Below are 18,527 nucleotides of genomic sequence, written 5' to 3'. Positions count from 1 at the left end.
CAGAATCAAGCCTTATCCTTCCTCACAAGCCACATACATACACAAAGTTGATCCTCTTGAAGCAGAGGAGAAAGAGGAAAGAGTTAAATCATTTGCCCCAGACTACCAGAGATGGCCTCTTCCAGGATGGATACATTCTTGGAAACTATTATTGGACAAGAGCTACAATTAACTCTACCAGAAGCAGCACGGTACTAAAGCTCACCTGAAAAATGTAAAATAGTATTTCTGAAGAATCATTTAGTGATAAAAAGAAATCAGTCATGTACAGACACTGAAAACTGCATATGTTTAAGACAGACTAACTAGGTTTTGAAAGACAAGCAGAGATTATTTCTATTAACCAATAATTTCCAATAATTCAAAACAGCAACTATAAAAGGAACCATCTCTTCATATAACCTCCTCAAACACAAGTGAAAAAAAGAACATTAACTAGTGGCCTATTGTACAAACCCAAGATGAAGTCTGTTTTACTAAAAACCACTACAAGACTGATACATGCATTCCAGTCACATATCAACACAAATAGTATGCTGAATGGCATTTATTAGTAGGCCTTTAAAAAAAGACAACCAAAGAAGTAACATACCAAATAATAGCTGAGACCAGCACTGAGCTACTAAGATACTTTAGACTACTAAATATTTTTAAAAGTTCTTATTAAGAGCTGAAAATAATATATTCATAATGATTCAGTATCACTCATACAGAATGCACTTACACTGATCATTTTTAAAGATTAACCATTAACACACTAAGACAACACTAACAAGTATCCCCAACTCAGTCTAGTTTCATCAGAAGTGAACTCCCCCCAAATTAAGAACATTTGTATAATTTACAATTATATGCTTTTAATATACTATAGCAGACAATGAGAAGTTTCAGAATACAAAGGTTCCTCTACTTTTGGATGGGGTTTTTTTGTAGAACAAACTACGTGGACAAAGTTTTCAAACTATGCTTTTAAGTATTTTATGTGTTTCGTAACTGAAATCTGCTGATTTTAAGTTTGACGCTAAATATAATTTCAGGAATATTTTGCAAGAACAGTCTCTTTGAATGAGCTTTCCCAGCAAGTAAGATTATATTCCTAAAAATGCCAATCCTCTGTAGATTAGAACAGGAAGCGTTACTAATGTCTTCTTTGTCAAACTGGATACAACTGTAATAGCACACTATGACATTTGAAGAATGGCACAAAGTAGTTTTTCCCCTTAAAACTTACTCAAGGCCATTGTTTTCTCAACTTGCCCAGCACTCTGTTCTAATTGCAAGAGTAACCTCCATTGGAGACAAAAAAGCAAAGGCAGAGAACATTATCAGATCACAGTGTGATTACCACACTCGAGTTCTCATGCCAGCTTCCTTGATGTTAAAACTCACCACTACACCACACCAACACTCTTGACATTTTATGTTTTACTATACCATAGAAACTGTTTCATCAACTGTTCAGGCATCTGATAAATTTTGCTTAAGCAGCAAAGATTATCTCCTTGCTAACAAACCACAGAAGCTGAGAAAATTTTAATTTGTGTTTATAAAAATGATTACATTGTGAAATACTGAGTTGAAATGAGGCTTGTGCGACCATGCAGTTGAACAACTTCATATTTAAGGAATTCTTTCCTCTGACAGGAGTCAACTAGACTAAGAGCACAGGAGCCACGATGCTGACTCAAGCCAGAGGTCCATGCAGCCCAGCGTTGTCTCCTACAGCAGCAATCAATGTTATTGAAGGAGAGCACACAAGCCTGGCCACTTTTTGCGGCCTTTCCACTCCCAAACCAAACACTCCGGGTGGATTAGGTGTGTTAGAGAACAAAGCCCAGTCTAGTCCCTTTAGCATTTGCTTATAGAGCTGTTGTCTGCGAGTTTGTCCATTCCCCTCCCTAATCCACCAGTACAGCCTGCCAACACCATCTCCCACACCCACAAATTCTAGAATTGCACTATTCATTATATTCAAACTAAAAATTGCTTTTTATCTCTTTTAAATCAGTCTAATAGTACTTTAGTGAATGCCCCCTAGTTTTTGCACTGCAAATTTGCCGAATGAGAGCTCAGCATGCATTTTAACCGGTGTCCTCCTGATTTTACAACGCTTGATCATATTTACCCCTTCTCCTCCTCTCTAAACTAGGGAGACCAAGCATTGTTAATCCTCTTGTAAGGCAGCCACTCTATTCTCAACAATTCTAGTTTCCCTCCTCGAAATACATGCCACTTAAAATGCAGAAACCAGGAAAATGCAGGACTCAAAATGTGGACACACCATTGTTCTATATGATAGTAAAATGATGCTTTTTTGTTCACCATGCTCTTCCAAGGTTGTTGGGCAGGTTTGGTAAAAACAAATCAAAAAGCCAAGTTTCAGTGGCTGGTTCAGAGAAAATACGTATTCACCGATTTGAAGCTTTGTACTTTGACTGCTATGATCTCTGTATCTCAGCAAAGACCTAGTTTAAGCCTAGTTTAAGTTTTTCTTTAATATATTGTATATGCTACATGTAATATAGTACATTAAATATATAATACACTAAGTATTACTATAATCTCAAGTAAATATCAGCTTGAATTCAGACAGGTGAAATTCTATGAAGTTTACACAAAACTTGCAAACTAAACATTTAAGTAGTGTTCTTGGAACTGAAGTAGTGTCTCCCAAGTTTCTGCAGCCTGACTAGGAATTTATTCTGCACACACCCCCTCCCTCCCTCCCCCCCCCCCCCCGGGTCAATCTTGAAAATAGGAGAAGCCTCATTCATAAAGGACAACTTAACTTTCACTGAGTCATGAAAGCCTGTATGTAGGCAACAACAAAATAGTTCCCTCCTCCCAGTTTTAGAAACTATCCTTTTCTAAAAGGGTTTCACTAAGGTAACAGCTAAAGCCTGTAAGTATTCTGCCCAGGCCAGGGTGCACTAGACACAGAGAAGTTGAGGTCACTTCTGAGCACTTAAGTGAGAAGAGCCTGTCCATAACCTTAACAAAAGAGTAAGGATTTCTACAACTTTAGTCCACTGAAATGAAATGCAGGCAGCTCCTATTTGCCAGCGGAACTGGTGACAGTGATCACCTCTACTGCTTATTATGCCAAGGTAGATGACCTTACCCTCTGGTGCAAGAGCAGTAACAGCCTCAATTTTAGCTATTTTATAATCAAGAAAACCCATCAAGACAATTTTTTTAGTGACTACCGTATAACACACACATTTAAACCACACACCATCACATTTCTGGCCCCTTTGGAATTGTCATCTCTGGCACTAAAATAGAGCTAGCTTTAAATAAAGTCTGCTGCAAATACAAATCAGTTCTGCAAAGTAGGGGACCAAAGAGATACTGATGCATTCAAGTATTGATCACTTAGCTCTCCAGTTATAGCTATGCACTAGCTGTGATGTACATGTACTTGCAGATCTGTAGAAGTTAAGTTTTTATTTCTGTAGAGCTGTATTTGCAAACTGCTGTAACAGGAGCCTTTACAGCTGTTAGCACTAATACTACACTGAATGTGCTACACGTAACTTTCCTGTATTGAGATGTGTTTACTAAGTTTGTCAGTTTATCTATAGAAAAAAATCACACGAGGTGAAAGAGGCTGCAAAAGTGTCATCGAAAAACCTGGTCTGGAAATGACAGAATGCACTGTTATGTGCAATAAGACAAAGTACTGGAACTGCTTCTGGTTATGATATGCTAAAATGCAAAACTGCAGTTCCCAAATATTTTGTAACCAAACTTCACTGTTAGCACCTTTTAATGTGCTGCTTCTCCCCCTGGGAATTGCCAGCAGAAAGAACAGATCATCAAAAGTCAGTAAAGTTTGCTCAGCAAATGCTACCACCTCCTCCTCCTCCTATTTTTTTTTTTTCTTTTTTCTTCCTTTTTACCCAGAACAGTATTTATTAGATCTGGAACTCATTGGCAGAATGTTCATGAGGCAGAGGGAAGGGTGTGCAAAAAACCAAAACCAACCAAAAACCCCACAGTTCTTTTAAACTGCCGTAATTCAAAAGTTAAGCAGTTTTTGTCCTTTGCTACTTAAGTAAGAAAAGAAACAATATCATAAAAGTTAACTGCCTCTTCCTCACAGCATCCTCTAAAGCATGTATAAATCCCATTCTATTTTACTTCTTTTTTTTTTACTATCCCTTTGACTAGTAACATAATTGGGACTATATTCACAGTACTTCCATGGGCAATGTCTGTAAGAAAACAAGTACAATCAAGTGCTAGGCAGCCACATATACTGTGGGTAATTGAAAAAAGTTTTTGGACCTATGTTTTCGTTTAGTGTTTTTTAACTGAAAGACAGAGAAGCAAGTACAAAACAAGATTAAGAAAATGGTAGTATTCTTTGTGAGTGGCTGCTATTTGAATACTATTTCCTTTGGCCAGGGGCCCTTATGAAAACATGGGGACATTACTAATAAGACTGTGTACTTTAAAGAGGTAGGCTACCTGATCTCATTTTTCCAGGTTAGTAACTCACCAGGATTTCTTTCCAAAGTGTTACGTTCCCCACCTAATTATTTTAAAGAATGAAGGGATATTTACCATGCCAGCAAGAAATCCCATTATATTTAGTCACTTAAATGGAAGTTTATTGGGGGCTTTTTTTGGTGGCTTTCCTTTTTATCTGACATTTAAGGGCAGCTGTGAAGCTAATCTCACTGCACCAGTTTACTGCACAAGTTTGGAACACATATAAAAGGGAATGCCAGGCAAGTTATTGCTATGCAGCCCATTCTGCATATTAATAAGCATCACTAAAGCTTAGTAACTGTGTTCTAATATCAACACTACAAAGTTCAGTCAAGAATGTTTTTCAACTGTGAAGATGAACATCTGCTCTGTTTAACAAGGTAGTAAGACTGGATAGAGCATATGCTAAAAAAAATTACAGGCAAGCTAATCCTATCAATTTAACATTAAGTGATCACGAAAAATTAGCATTTATTCTTTTTCTCTAATGAGCAAGTAGAAAAAATGCAAATTGCTTTTGTCCATCTGCTTCTGCTGACTACGAGTTGGTGTTACTTAGTGGGGAAGACACAGGACCTTTAGTAGAAAGGTTATCAAAAACATTGGATACCAGCTGGATTACCTCTTTAGTTGGCTAGTCTTGAAGTGTTAAACGTATCATCTTAAAGTGAACCACAGATCTAATAATGTTAATCAAACACGTACAGAGTACAAGTCTGGCAGCAGCTTCAAGAGGCTCTGCAATGCAATCCCCTGCTTGAAATGGCATAAATCACACAATAAAATAGTAGCTCGCTAAGCAGAAGTACAAAGGCCTTGCTTCCTTTGGATCCACATTCTTTCTTTAGTTCCCTGGTTTCCAAAGTTAAAACAGCTCTTGTAAAGATTTTTCACAAGAATACAGGAGCAGGAGGAGACAATTAGTTCTTGGAGAATCCATGGGAGACACCTCATGAAAGGGTGAGTTTGGTGTACAGCCTTCTTGGTAGAGAACCTGACCTCCCCTTTCCACCAGTGCTGCTCTTATGAACGCTGCCTGGTTTGAGTGGACCGGGCTAAGACTTATTCTGGACATGGAAGCAGTGGTCACTGCAATTCTCTCAATTTTAGAAGGAAATTAAGCTTCAAGTTGCCCAAACAAAAGCCAGGTTTTGTTACTGCCTTTTTAAGGCACTTAGGAAACAAAAGCCCATGACATTCAGTAAAATGAATAAATAAAGTAGCCTTAGTTATTTCTATGAAGCTATGAACTTCTCTCTGTAGAACAGTGATCAAGTAGTAGGTTTTGCAAACTGCAACACTTCAGACTGCACTTTTTCAAGTATTACAAGATCAGCATCATTGTTATTACGAAAAATTACAGTTTCACATTTTAATTAGCTCAATCAGCATAACCTAGCATTCCTCAAAGCATTTAATCTTGCACTTTGTTTTCTATACTATCAGACACACATTTCAAGTTGCACCTACTTTCACTATTCTTGACACTTAAGATAATTAAGATAAAATTCAAAGTAAAAGCAATATCCATAAGTACAGAACCACTAATGCAGAGTAGAACTACTGTGGACAAATGACTAGGGAAGATCTATTCCTGAACTTCAGTGAAAAATTTTTACTAATACAATATTAGAATCAATCTTAAGTCAGCAATTAATATACCTGCCTCAATACAAGCACTATCAATAACTAGAAACTTTTATATATAAATATATATATTTTTAAGAGAAGCTTAGGGATTCAAAGTAGACTAAGTCTTTGCAGGAAGTGATTAAGTTAGAACAACTAGTAGACAGATCAAGACTGTCATCAAGTTGTACAGATCTCAGACATAAAAAGCAGTTTTGGAATCTCTTACCAAGGAGAGATTTTAACTGTAAGACAACATGGTTCACAGTTGTGGCAGAGAGTCTTAAACTGAACATCAACATGTCAGATCAGGCTAAATGATAGCCACAGAAAAAGTAATTTCATTAAAGCATTGTAAAAAATCAGGATGAATCAGGATTCAGTATGAGTCTCCAGAGGCTGACAGAATTGCTACATATTTTAGAAATCTACTAAATAAGGAATTATACCACTCTACCACAGTCCTTACTAGTGAAATATTTCAGTTTTAGCTATTTCCAAGACTTTCACTATTTTAAACTGTGCTAAATTCAGTGATAGAAATATCACTACTTGGTATTCCCTTTGATAAACATGTAAGCTGTATTATTATCAAGTGCCTATGATAGAAGCGTTGACATGAAAAATGTCACCCAAGTCATCACCAGTTGAATACTAAGAGGCTATGCTGATTAGCATCCAAGTACCAATTACGATACCACAATTTAAACTTATGGTTCAGCAAAATAAGGTAAATGCAAAAGCTGCTGAAAGACAGCATACTTGCAGTGAGTAAGCAATGCGCTCTCATATGCCGTTTTGGTCCACAAGTACCACAAACAACTTCTTCAGGCCGGCAAACAAATAAATACACTTCATGTCAAAGAACTGGATCTCTAGAGAAGTAGTCTTTTCTACTTAACCAGATGTACTTTGCAGGATTCAGAATCTGTGTTTTTCAAAAAAAAAAAAAATTAGAATGATCAGTTTGATGGTACACTCCAGGATGGGCCACATCAAGAGTAGCAAGAGGAAAAGAAAAGACCCAAGAGATTAAAGATAAAGACCTACTGCAGAATTAACTCTCTCAACACTGCTAAGGACTCAATTTTCTCAAAATGTGAAACCATTACCACATAGCTAAGATTAAGGACAAAATGAACTGCTCCCGAAATCCACATCCTCCAGTTTTGTTTAAATTCATATAGAATAAGTTTCATTCTGCTTTTCACTGAGATTCTACAAAGATAACCCTACAAAACCAGATGTGCTAAGGGAACCCTGATAAATAATGCGGGTTTCTACTGTTCCATTGAACTGAGAAATAACAAACAGTTCTAGAAGAGACATAGGAAAAAAATAAAAATAACGGAAGGCACTTCTAGTCACCTTAAAGGTAATGTGTAAGAACACTTACCTTTGCCTTGTGAAACCTTTGTCAAAATAGAGACCTGGACTCTTAGAAGTCCAATGCAGTTAGAAAAGTTCTGCCAAACAGTAAGTTTTGTTAGGAAGGGTTTACAATCTTGATTTGTACTTTCAAGCTTTAAACACATCTCAAATGGTGAGCTGCTTCTACTTTTTCAGACATGACTTTACTGAAACTGCTCATTTCTTCTCCTGCAGCAATAATGCTACTTCAGTTCTAAAAGCCCTTCCAGAATGACTGAGAAAGAACAAATCCAGTAAAATGTCAAATTAAGAGCCTAGTGAATTGAGCACTGTACCAGAAGTCTGAAAGCCTAAGATGGGCCCCAGCTGTTCAACTCCCTGTTACATTTTACCCTAACAACATCAGATCACACAATCCATATCACCTCAGTGTTTCACAAATAGCTAGGAGGTACAAGGAAACAGGCTATATGAGTGCTACGGTAACACCTGCAGCCTTGCAAACTTCACGTGCTTTCTGAAGACATTTTCTTCCCCAGGCTCACTATGACCCAGCAAGTTTGAAGCTGCAAGGCTATATCCATTAGGCTTCTACTCTGTCGGTAAAATAGACAATAAAAAGTTTTCATTATGAAAAGTTCATTTTTATAAATTACAGTATGAGATTTAATAGAGTTATACATCAGGTATTTTTGAACAAAGGCAATTACTACTAAAAGCTGTTTAGTAGAACTACAGTATATGCAATAATACATCTAATCAAAGATGCATTTAGTTCTCTTGCTTTGATGGAAGTATTATCAAGTCTCCCAACAAGCGTAACCATGGATTTAAAGAGTACACCATCCTATTTATTATGAAGAATTCAATCATAGCTTTCTCTGTGTAGGACTAACTTGCTATAATTCCATACATTTATAAGAGTTACATGTCTCATCATGGCATTTTGGCCTTATTTCATCTCAGAATATGCAAACGTAGTTGATTTCCTTCATTTAAGGGATGGGGATTTTTCATGGAAAGAAAGATGTAAGAGAGTTAATACCCACATGAACTAAGTGCTGGAAGATATGATAAGAAATGTGGTAGTGTTAAAAGAAATGGAAATGTGATAAGATTAATGTATGTTTTAAGCAAAGCAGTTTTCTTGTTTAAGCTACTCTATGTGAATTAGGTGGCAAGGTAGCCAATAAACATCATCTTATTAACAGATAATCACAGAGTTGCTCTGGCATGACACTATTGCAATATTTTTAGGAGCTTTACCGATGTACTCCTCCCAAAACAGGAAGATTTGTTTGAAGTCCAGAAGAACATTGGCAAAGGTTGAGACTATTCTTTTCAGTGTACAAATGCCAAAAACCCCTGACAATCCACAAAACAGTAGTTTAGTTCAACTTCGGTATATTCACAGAATAGATAGAATAACAGAATAATTTAGGTTGGAAAGGACCTCCCAAGTTCATCTGATCCAGTCTCCCACTTGAAGCTGTGCCAACTTCACAGTTAGATGCTCAGTTTGAAAAACTGAAATCTTTGCTCTACATACTGTAAACACAACTCCAGCCATTACCCTACTGCCCTTTCTCCGGCAGGGAGAAAGAGCAGGTGTAGAGCTACTTCAAAAAAAACGCCACATCTCAAGCTGATGTTTCAGTGAAAGAGAAAAAAAAAAAAAACCACACCAACAGTCAGACTGCCTTGCATAGTCTGAATGATCCAAAGGGAAAGTATTTTTAATGGATATCACAACATCACAGTTTGAAATGGAATTTTGTTAGAGCTTCAGAGAATTCACTGAATGGCTTGAATTTTTTGGTATACATCTACAGCAAAACTATCCAGATGCAGCAACATAAAGATTTCATCAGAAACTGACTGCATGGAACCACATCCAGGCTTTGAGCTATTTTGATCGAAGAGTAACAGTTGAGTTCTTCTCACAAAAGGCCAGAGAATGGAAGTCACAGACAGCAAGTTTTATATGCCTCAAATATATGAAAACTTCAGCCATTTGTTTACACAAAAGTCATCTTTTACTGCTGAAAAGAATGTGGGGAAATGAACAGACACTGACACTCAGAACAATTGGGACTTTCAGATATTTAATGACAGAATGACAAACAATCTAATTTTTCCTCCTTCCTGTGAATTGGGTTTGCAACAGAAAAAAACCAAACTTTAAATAAAGAACCTATTCTGCTTGGGAATAAAGAGTCCTAGGCACAATTTGGTCTGTGTGGAAGGCACAACGCTTATTCTACAGGTACCCCCTTTATTCTCAAGACTTTCTAGTGGAAATGGTCTTCCTTTTTAGAATTCTCTCTATCAAGAGAAAGACTGAGCTCCAGGCCGCAAATGAGTATTTTTAAGGCACGAAGCACCAATAAAGATGTTGCATTCCTGTTGGCAGACAATCAAAATACATCTCATTTGATATACTGTCCTAGTTTTGTTATTGAGAAATTAAAGCACAGAAAACTGAAGAAACCTGTTTAAGATGGAGCAGTTAAACAGCAGGGAGCAAGAGAATTCCTTCAATTTTTCTGCTTTAGCTTCAAAGCTTATTCTACCTCCTATAAAAGCAAACAAAAAAGCTCAGCTGACTATTAAGTTCAGAGCGCTGTACAATTAATAATTTAAAGTTCTGAGGAACAACATCCTAAAGACAGACAAATCCTGAAAAAGTCCATTTGACCTTTCTCAAACCTTTTTACAGTTTAAGTGCTACCCTGTTCACATCACATTCAACTTCTAGAGGGACTTTTAAGCAGAAGAATGAAAACAACAAACAGGACAGAAGCAGGGCTACTACCTATGACACCGAACACTGTCAAGATGTCACAGGGTGAAGTCTACCCAATCACACCATTCAGGTAAGTTAAACCTTGAGTACATACACTCAACTCCAACTCATTAGAAGGTTTTGGTATCTGCTGGGAAAACAAAGCACAGCCAATTATGCACAAAACTTCCTAAAGACTACAGACTATGTGTCCTGCCGTAATGACTTGAGCATGCACAGGAAAGAAGCAAAGCATAGATGAACTTTTAACTACTTGATATCTAACACATTTGGGACAGGAGATCAAAAGGTGAAAGCCACCCTAGTTACAACAGCTAAATCACTTTAAGTATGGAGAAAGTCAAAGATATTGGCCTGCAGTGACAAATGAGGCCACCAGCAGCTTACACCAACCATTGCAGCTTGAAATCAATAGTGAGCACAATTGCTCCTTGTGGGGAACATATCCTCAAGCATCCAGTGCTGTGCAGAAGGGTGAGCCTGAGGTAGAATTGCCACACATAAGAGCCAGGCCACCAGCCAAGACTCAAACACCTCAAGCAGCTGAAACAAGTGTCCTCTGATCAGCCCCATGAACTCAGAGGAACAACTGGATCAGCATGAGCAGATGAGTGTGGGTGTATGTGAGAAATAAATTTAAGGTTTTGTGTCACTCAGCACTATGCTTCTGCTCTTGTGCCTACCTTATCACTAAGTTCCCCCTGCAATACAGAGAACAGAATCAAACAGCTTAACTGTTTTCAACAGATCCTAATGTCGGGGAGAAGGTCACATCAGCTGGCTGTTCTACAGTCAAGAGTAGTGGGTCCAGCATCTGACCTCTCTCCAAGGTTTGTATTCTACTAAGCTATACACTTTGTAACTTTTCCTCATACACAGTAAAGGAACCAAGTTGTTGTCCATAGCTGAAAACAGAAGAACAGAGCCTTTGTTATTGATTGCTCAAAATGTTCCTTTCTATGGAGGGCACAAAATACTTCTCTAATTAAGGATAATACCTGAGCAGTATCAGTCTGCCTCAAACACTTGCTTTTAAGTCTCCTAGCTAAATCAGAGTTAGAAATATTTCTAAGTAACTCTGGAAATAGAATCAAGGGTTTTCTTATAAAAAGAATACAAGGGATACACTGCGCAAGTTAAGCTAGTGAATAAACCCAAACTGTAATTTTGGTGACTCATAAGGTTAAAGTTTTACATTAAAAGCAGTCTCCTCCCAATATTTTTATGGACTTCTCTCTCTCTTCAAACTGCAAGATCTAGAACCAACTGCTGCTTAAGGGCACTGAATTTCAAAGTCCTGCCTCTGGCACACTAAGTCACCAACTCCACAATGCTCTCCTCCAATTTTAACCCAAGCCTAGGATCGGGGACAAAGAATATTAACAGAGTCGTAACTCTACTTCTAATCCAATTAGTGAAACATGCCACCTATAGTTTAGGTATTTCCATTTTCACAATTACTTTGTGGATTCAGAGAATTCACTACAGTGTTGATGTTATTTTGTCCCTAATTATTGCTAATCGATAAATACACTAAGTCAGTGAACTCCCAGTATATTTGTATCCACAGATTTTGTTTCTTCAGAAAAAGCTTTAGATTTGTTTTTACATATCCCTATATCAATACTAGAGACAACGTTTAGTATTTGTGTATTAAAATTCTGTGTTCCTCCACTAGTGGTTACAGAGTCCTCGTAAAGAAGAATGAGATGGGAGTGTGGTTAAGAAAACTCCTGCTTACATTAATCTGTTCTAATCAATGCTGGTTTTGAAGTTAAAATACCTGAACTGCAGACTGCTCAAATACAGAGAACATGTTCTGTAAAGGGGTCAGCTGATAAATTGTCCAAAGTCAATCAGGACTGTAATATTGATTTTTTTTACATATTAATGAAATCTAAAACTCGTTAGCTCATTCCTTGACTTAATATTTTATCAATACCCTTTCTAAAAAAAAAAAAAACAAAAAAACAAAAAACAACCAACCCCACACCTTGCTTCACAGTTCCTCAGTTCACTTACTCGCAATAGGAAGGAACTGAAGGCTTGACAAGATGCACCTATACTTGAAGATGCAAGGAAAACACTAATACCTAGCTCCCATCTGCTAGTAGTCAATGAAAGAAGCATTATCATTCCATTACTTCTATACTCTCATAACATGAATGCAGAAGAAAATGAGGACTGACTTTTCTCCCACTTTTAAGATTTACTCCTCAGTGAATACCTCTTTCCTGACTCTCAATCTTTCTAGTCCACACCTTGTTTCAAAAAAACACTTCTGCAGCTCTGAAGAGTAAGTGGCTCCCACTTTAATGAATCCTTGCACATAATTTATTGTTTGTAAAAAAAACTTACCAGGTAAAGCATCCTGTAGGTCAACAAGCACTTTTTGGTTGTGTTTTTATCTTTGAGCAACAGAATGAAATAAGCACTTCTTGCAAGTTTCACTCCTTCCCAAAGAATGCTTTTCAAACTGGTTTCACTAGGCAGAAAGCGAGAGCCTGGTTTTACATTGAGAACGTGTCCAAGTCTATCCCTTCTGCCTGCGCTCCTCCATCCCAAAGAGCAAGTAATCATAGAAGATGCAACTTCTGCAGTGTCATTTGGTTACAGGGCCAACTTATCAGCCATGGTTGAGGGCCTTTAACCAGTTCTTCCAAGAATCAAGATCTGTATCAAGGTACTGAGGAGCATATTCATCTCCTTCATCAAGTTAGGGGAGTACAAACGTTTCAGCTTCTGCATGAAACTTCTTGCCTTAGGAAAGACATTTTTCTGTCAATGTTACTGCTTCCTGTCACAGTAACTGTTTCTTCCCTCACAATCTTGCAATACTTCTCTCTATTATTTAGAAAGCAATTCACACTCTGAGAATTCACAGGTGTAGTCATGGCTAAGTGCCAGTCAACAAGTTTCATCAAGTCATCATTACCCAAACTACAACATCATGTTGCCCAAAATTACAGGTGAGTAAGCTCTAAACAGGTGCATTTTGATATCTCCTTTTCCTCCAACCCAAATCCTTACTTCTAGGTCTTTGTTTTCTTGTCTATTCTACCAATATGAGAGTAATTAACAGCACCACCCACCCATACTTCATTTAACTCACCTTTATCACCTTTTTAAAACCAAAATTTATGGAGCTAACAGTAGTTTCAAATACAGCATTAAGAACACTGCATGGTCATTACTGTTACTTGTACTTTGAATTAAGAGATCTCGGGAATTCATAATAGATATCATTATAGATACCATACAAGCTACTTCACTTCAGCCTCTTCTTTAAGCCTTTGATTTGATACTGAGGTTCTAATTTTTCAACTTGTAAAAGACAACCCTCTTAAGGCAATTAACCTTACAGACAGCATAGTGATGTTACAGAAGAAAACAAAATAAGGTCTACTTGCAGACTAATATAAGCAAAGGAAAAGATGAGATTTACCTACAGTTTAAAGAGGATCAAGTCAATTTTTCTAGCAAGGTGGCCTAAGCCTTTCCCAAAAAGGTCACAGTTCAGCCAATTTCAGGACAACAGAGAACTGAATTCATTCTGTTCTTCTGAAAAGTAAGGTTTGGGCAATGGCAGTGTGGCTTAAAGAATCTACAGGGCATCTTCTTTTAAAATAAAAGTTTAAACACATATGTTATTACATGGCTGGGATAGTACCATATGGCTATGGTACCATATGGCTATGAACATATGGGTAGTTCACTTTTTAGTGAACAAAAAGAAGCAGGGTTACTGGTGCTTTATTCCATAAATTCATTCTGCTCATCTCAGTCACTTGCTAACTATTAGTGAGATACAATTCCTGTACCCTTTAGCGTCCCCACTTGAAACCATCTTTTGGCAACACAGAAGCAGTACCAGGTAGATACGGTATTACAAAGCTTATCTCAAGAACAAGACCAAAAAAAAAAAAACCACCAAAAAAAACCCCCCAACAAAACCAAACCACAAACCAGCATGGAATTTTTCAATCCCAGAGGATATAGCAGAACAACAAAACAGAGCTCAGCCCAGGTCTCTTTAGATTTACAGTCAGCTGCTGTAAACTGTCAGCACACTAGTAACCCTCTACAAAATGTATATATTAACTTGAGATAATGGGGACTGAGCAGCCATACTTCACATCATTAACACAACTTGAACTGACACAAAGAACAACCAGAACAGCCAGGCCACCCACCAACAGAAAACAGAGCTTTTTTTCTCCCCTCCTGCATACCTGGTTCCCACCAGACTTCTGAATGGTTCCAGCAGCTGAATCAAAACATCACTTGCATGAGGTGCACTAAATCCGCTTCAGAATATAAAAGGATACAGCCTTAGTGCTCCAGTCTGAGTCCCGATGGCCAGTATTTTCTGAACAGGATCAAATGCCAAGGCTGAAGGTTGATAGGGGAAACCATGGCGTACGGTCTAACAAGTCAGAGCATCGCAGTAATGACGGGTCAAGCAGCAGACCAAAAATAAACAGAATCAATACTGCATGTTAGGGAACAGGATTCGGTGTTAATCACAATTAAGAAAGGAACTACAAAGCATTTTAACAACAGACTGAGAAAATCAGCTGTCTTACATGAACCAGTTATAAAAGATTTTTTTAGTCATAATTACTCATTCATCCTTGATCATCAAGTGACAGTCATACTTACTGAAACTTAATTTGAATTTTGCATTTCTTCTGTACAAAGAGTGTATCAAGTCAGCATTTTATTTTTTCATCTACCTCATTCTTCGAGTAATCTTATTTTTAGCTCTAACAAAGGCACTGAACTACTAAAATCCGAGATGTTCCTAGGAAGTTTGGCAACAAAGCCAGACTTGTCATTAAAACTATTACAAATTACTAGACCTGCTTTTCTGAGAATCACTTCAATTTCAATCCAACAGGCCTCACATGACAGTGCAACCTCTCAGCACATTAAGAAAAAAACAACCCAAGCTCCACAGAACCAATCTCTCACCCTCTGCTTCCCTCAAAGAGAAAAAAAAACAGCCCCCGAAATAGACAAAACCAAAAAACACCCCACGAAACAAAGCAAAAAAAAAAAAAAAAAAACCCTCAACCACAGGATTCTTTCTTAACATGAAGCTATTGGCACATTCAGCTTTTTGGTTAGCCAAGTCTAATTTGGTAACTGACCAAGCAATAACTCCATTACACTTTCCAGGCTGCAATTAATCAGCATCGGGAACATAACAGAAGTGTCACCTACTCTTAATTCTGTTATACACACAATGTAAGCCACACAAATGGCAGCTTTTCCATTTCAAAACCTTTAGTTTAAAGTAGAGTTATTTTAGGACCTCATAAATGCATAGCAAACTTCTGATATACTTCTTTTACTTCACTGAAGTTGCAGGCATACCCCACAACTCTCAGTATTTCACAGTGAATAAAATCTAACTGGTAACAGCTCTGCTCTTTTCCATGTCCTTCGTGAACAACTTGCCGAAGTGGCAGAAACACCTGCAATACTAGATAAAACAAGGAGGAGGATCCACAGACAAGCTCATCCATCTCAAGCTAGGCCATGGGTGCATTGTAAAGACAAAAATAGGTATTGATATTCAAATCAGTTTTTATTCCTCTTGGTACAGCTGGTAGATTAATTCGCTGCATCATTTTCTGAAGTGTGCAGACACGAACTGCAGTTACTGTATCACACACAAGCAAATAAAAAACCAGGAACTTTTCCTCTGTCTCTGGAGAACATTTGCAAAAGCAGCATCGGCAGCTTGGCAACACACTGCAGCGAAACCACCACAAACGTCTACAGCCTTCTTCAGGCACAAGGGAAGGGGATAAATGCATTTCCAAATAATGCAGAGCGACAGATGCCCTGTCCTTCGGGCCCATTAGCAGAGGCTTCTACTCAAACGCCGCGATCGTCAGATCTGCACTACAGCTAGGTATCACTCCTTCCCCCAGCCATCCCGCTCTTTCTACGAAGCCTTCACGAACACGGTCAATATTACACGCACGCAGGAGCCTAGAAGACGACAAACCCTGAAACTCTCCAGGAAAGATGACTACGGAAATCCAGCCGGACCTGTACAGCTACACCCACCGCTTCCTTCCCTTCTCCCCCCCCCCCCCCCCCCCCCGCTCCCCAAAATAATAAATGCAAACAAGTCAACAGGAGCGGCGGGCAGGCTCGGCGAGGTCGGCACCGAGGAGCCGAGCCCGCAGAGCCCGGCGCGGCGGTGCGCCCCCTTCCCCGCCCGCCCGCCCGCCGGCTCGGGGCTGCAGCATTCATTCACCTTGCAGAGCTGGAAGTGCTCGGACTGGAGCGTCTCCTGGATTTCGGTCTCCCGGTTCCCCGCCTGCTGCTGCTGCGCGGCGGACGACGCCGAGGCGGCGGCGGAGACCGCCGTCAGGCCGTCCAGCACCTTCCTGATGTTAAATTTCCTCATGGTCTTCGGCGGCGGCGCCCCGCGCTCCCCCGGCCTCGCCGCCGCCGCGCTGTCACCGCCGCGCCGCGCCGCCCGCCCCGCAGGCGGCAGACGAGCCCCCGCCGGGGAGGGCGGTGCAGGGGCGGCCCGCGATCAGGGGCGCCGCGCTCTCCGCCGCGGGGCACCGCTCCTCCTCGTCCGCGGGGACGGCGGCGAGGCGTCAGTCCGGCAGCGCAGGGGCGCTCCTCATCGGGGCCCGCGGGCTCGGAGACGGAGACTGGAGCCAAGCAAAGAGGAGCCGGTCAGCCCGCCGCCGCCGCCGCCGGTCCCAGACTCGCCGCCCGCGGACGCTCCGCTCCGCGCCCCGCCCGCCGGGGCGCACGGCTCGCCCCGGGCCCGGCCGGCCCCGCCCCGGCCCGGCCGCCCCTCCCGCCGCCGGGGGTGTGCGGGCCGCGCCGCCTCTCCTCTCCGCGGAGCCTCCGCGCCCCCCCGCGCAGCCGCCTCACATCGTGGCGGCCGCGGCCGCCGCTGCCATCCGTCTGCGTGTGACTGCGTGCGTGCGTGTGTGTGCCGCTGCCCTCCCGCCGCCGCAGCCTCTCCCCCCTTCGCAGCCGCCCGCCCCGCGGCTCGGCTCGGCTCAGGCACCCTCCGCCTCCTCAGAGCTGCGTGCACCGCCAGCCAGTCACCGGCGGGGCTTCTCCCGGCTGCTGCCAGCGGCTGCTGCTGCTGCCGCCGCCCGCCCCCACAACCATCATCCTCATCCTCCTCCTCCTCCTGCCGCCGCCGCGGAGGGCGCCTCCCCCGCCTCGCGGTCGCTCCCCCTTGCCTGACAACGCGGAAGCGCAGCGCCCCGGGGAGGAGCGGCGGCGGCGGCGACTACCGCGGCGCCCCGCCTGGCAGCGGCGGGGCAGCCGCGCATGCGCGCTAAGAGCGCCGGCACCCGGATGTGGCCGTGCCCGCTCCCCCCGCCGCGCCGCGACGCCCCGCGACGCGCGGGGACCGGGGCGGCCTGAGGCGTGCGGGGGTGCGGGCGGGGCGGGGCGCGGCGGCGAGGTGCACCGCGCCGGGCGTGAGCTGGGGGTTGGCCTCCGGCCAGGCGGAGGCGGGAGCAGGTAACAGGTGGCAGCGCCGTCCCCGCCGCTGGCAGGGCGCTGGAGGCGCACGGCGGCTCCCGGGGAGCCGGGCTGCCCTGGAGGGAGCCGCGCTTGGAGCGCGGTTACGCGCGGAAAATCCCCCAGCGGCTGCGGGGCGGAGGGGCTGCGCCTCATCCCGCGGCGGCGGCGGCGGCCCGGGCGCCGTGGCGGGTGTCAGCCGGCCAGGGCCGGGGCAGCGCCGGCGGCGGCCCTGCGGCGCTGCCTCACGGTGCGGCGGCGGGGCTGGCGGCACCGCCGGGGCGGGGGAGCGGCGGCCGGGCTGGGGGCGAGGCGAGGGGAGCGTTCCCAACGGCAGCAACGGTTACCGGCGGGGTGTGATCCCCCCGTGCCCCCACCCGAACCGCCGTGCCGGTGGCGAGCGAGCGTTAGCTCTTCGTAGCCAAAACCGGCTGGACCGAAGGCTACTGCGGAGCCGGCCAGCGCCATCCGAAGGAGTCAGCGCCAGCCCTGCGTGGCGAGGCGAGGCGCTGGGGTTGCGAGGGTGCTTCCATTCGTTCTTGCGGCAGCAAAAGTGGTGTAAGCGGCTGCCACAGAGTTAAACGTTTCTCTCCACTAACCGCTGTTGTACAGTATTCTGTATTCTGCTTTTATTTTTCTTTTAGTACTAGATGACATCTTTGGATTACCTAGTCAGTGGTCAGGTAATAGATATTACTCTTGTCTC

General features: G+C 42.3%; 1 protein-coding gene across 5 annotated transcripts in view; it reads right to left on the bottom strand.

Moving 5' to 3' along the window:
* The window catches only part of STXBP5 (syntaxin binding protein 5), a 114,811-nt gene extending 98,029 nt beyond the window's left edge, over window positions 1–16,782 (bottom strand). For all 5 annotated transcript variants that reach the window (XM_082305763.1, XM_082305759.1, XM_082305761.1 and 2 more), the window contains exons 1-2: window positions 16,578–16,782; window positions 14,632–14,729 (exon numbers count right to left, since the gene is read on the bottom strand). In XM_082305763.1, the coding sequence (XP_082161889.1) occupies window positions 14,632–14,729; window positions 16,578–16,730 (251 nt within the window). In that variant the 5' untranslated portion in view covers window positions 16,731–16,782. The remainder of the gene's footprint in view (window positions 1–14,631; window positions 14,730–16,577) is intronic.
* Window positions 16,783–18,527: the final 1,745 nt, after the last annotated feature.

This window comes from Platalea leucorodia (genome assembly GCF_965183815.1).
Source record: "Platalea leucorodia genome assembly, chromosome: 3".
NCBI lineage: Eukaryota > Metazoa > Chordata > Aves > Pelecaniformes > Threskiornithidae > Platalea > Platalea leucorodia.
Note: the sequence above shows the minus strand (reverse complement) of the source record. Positions and strands in the feature narration are given on the sequence as shown.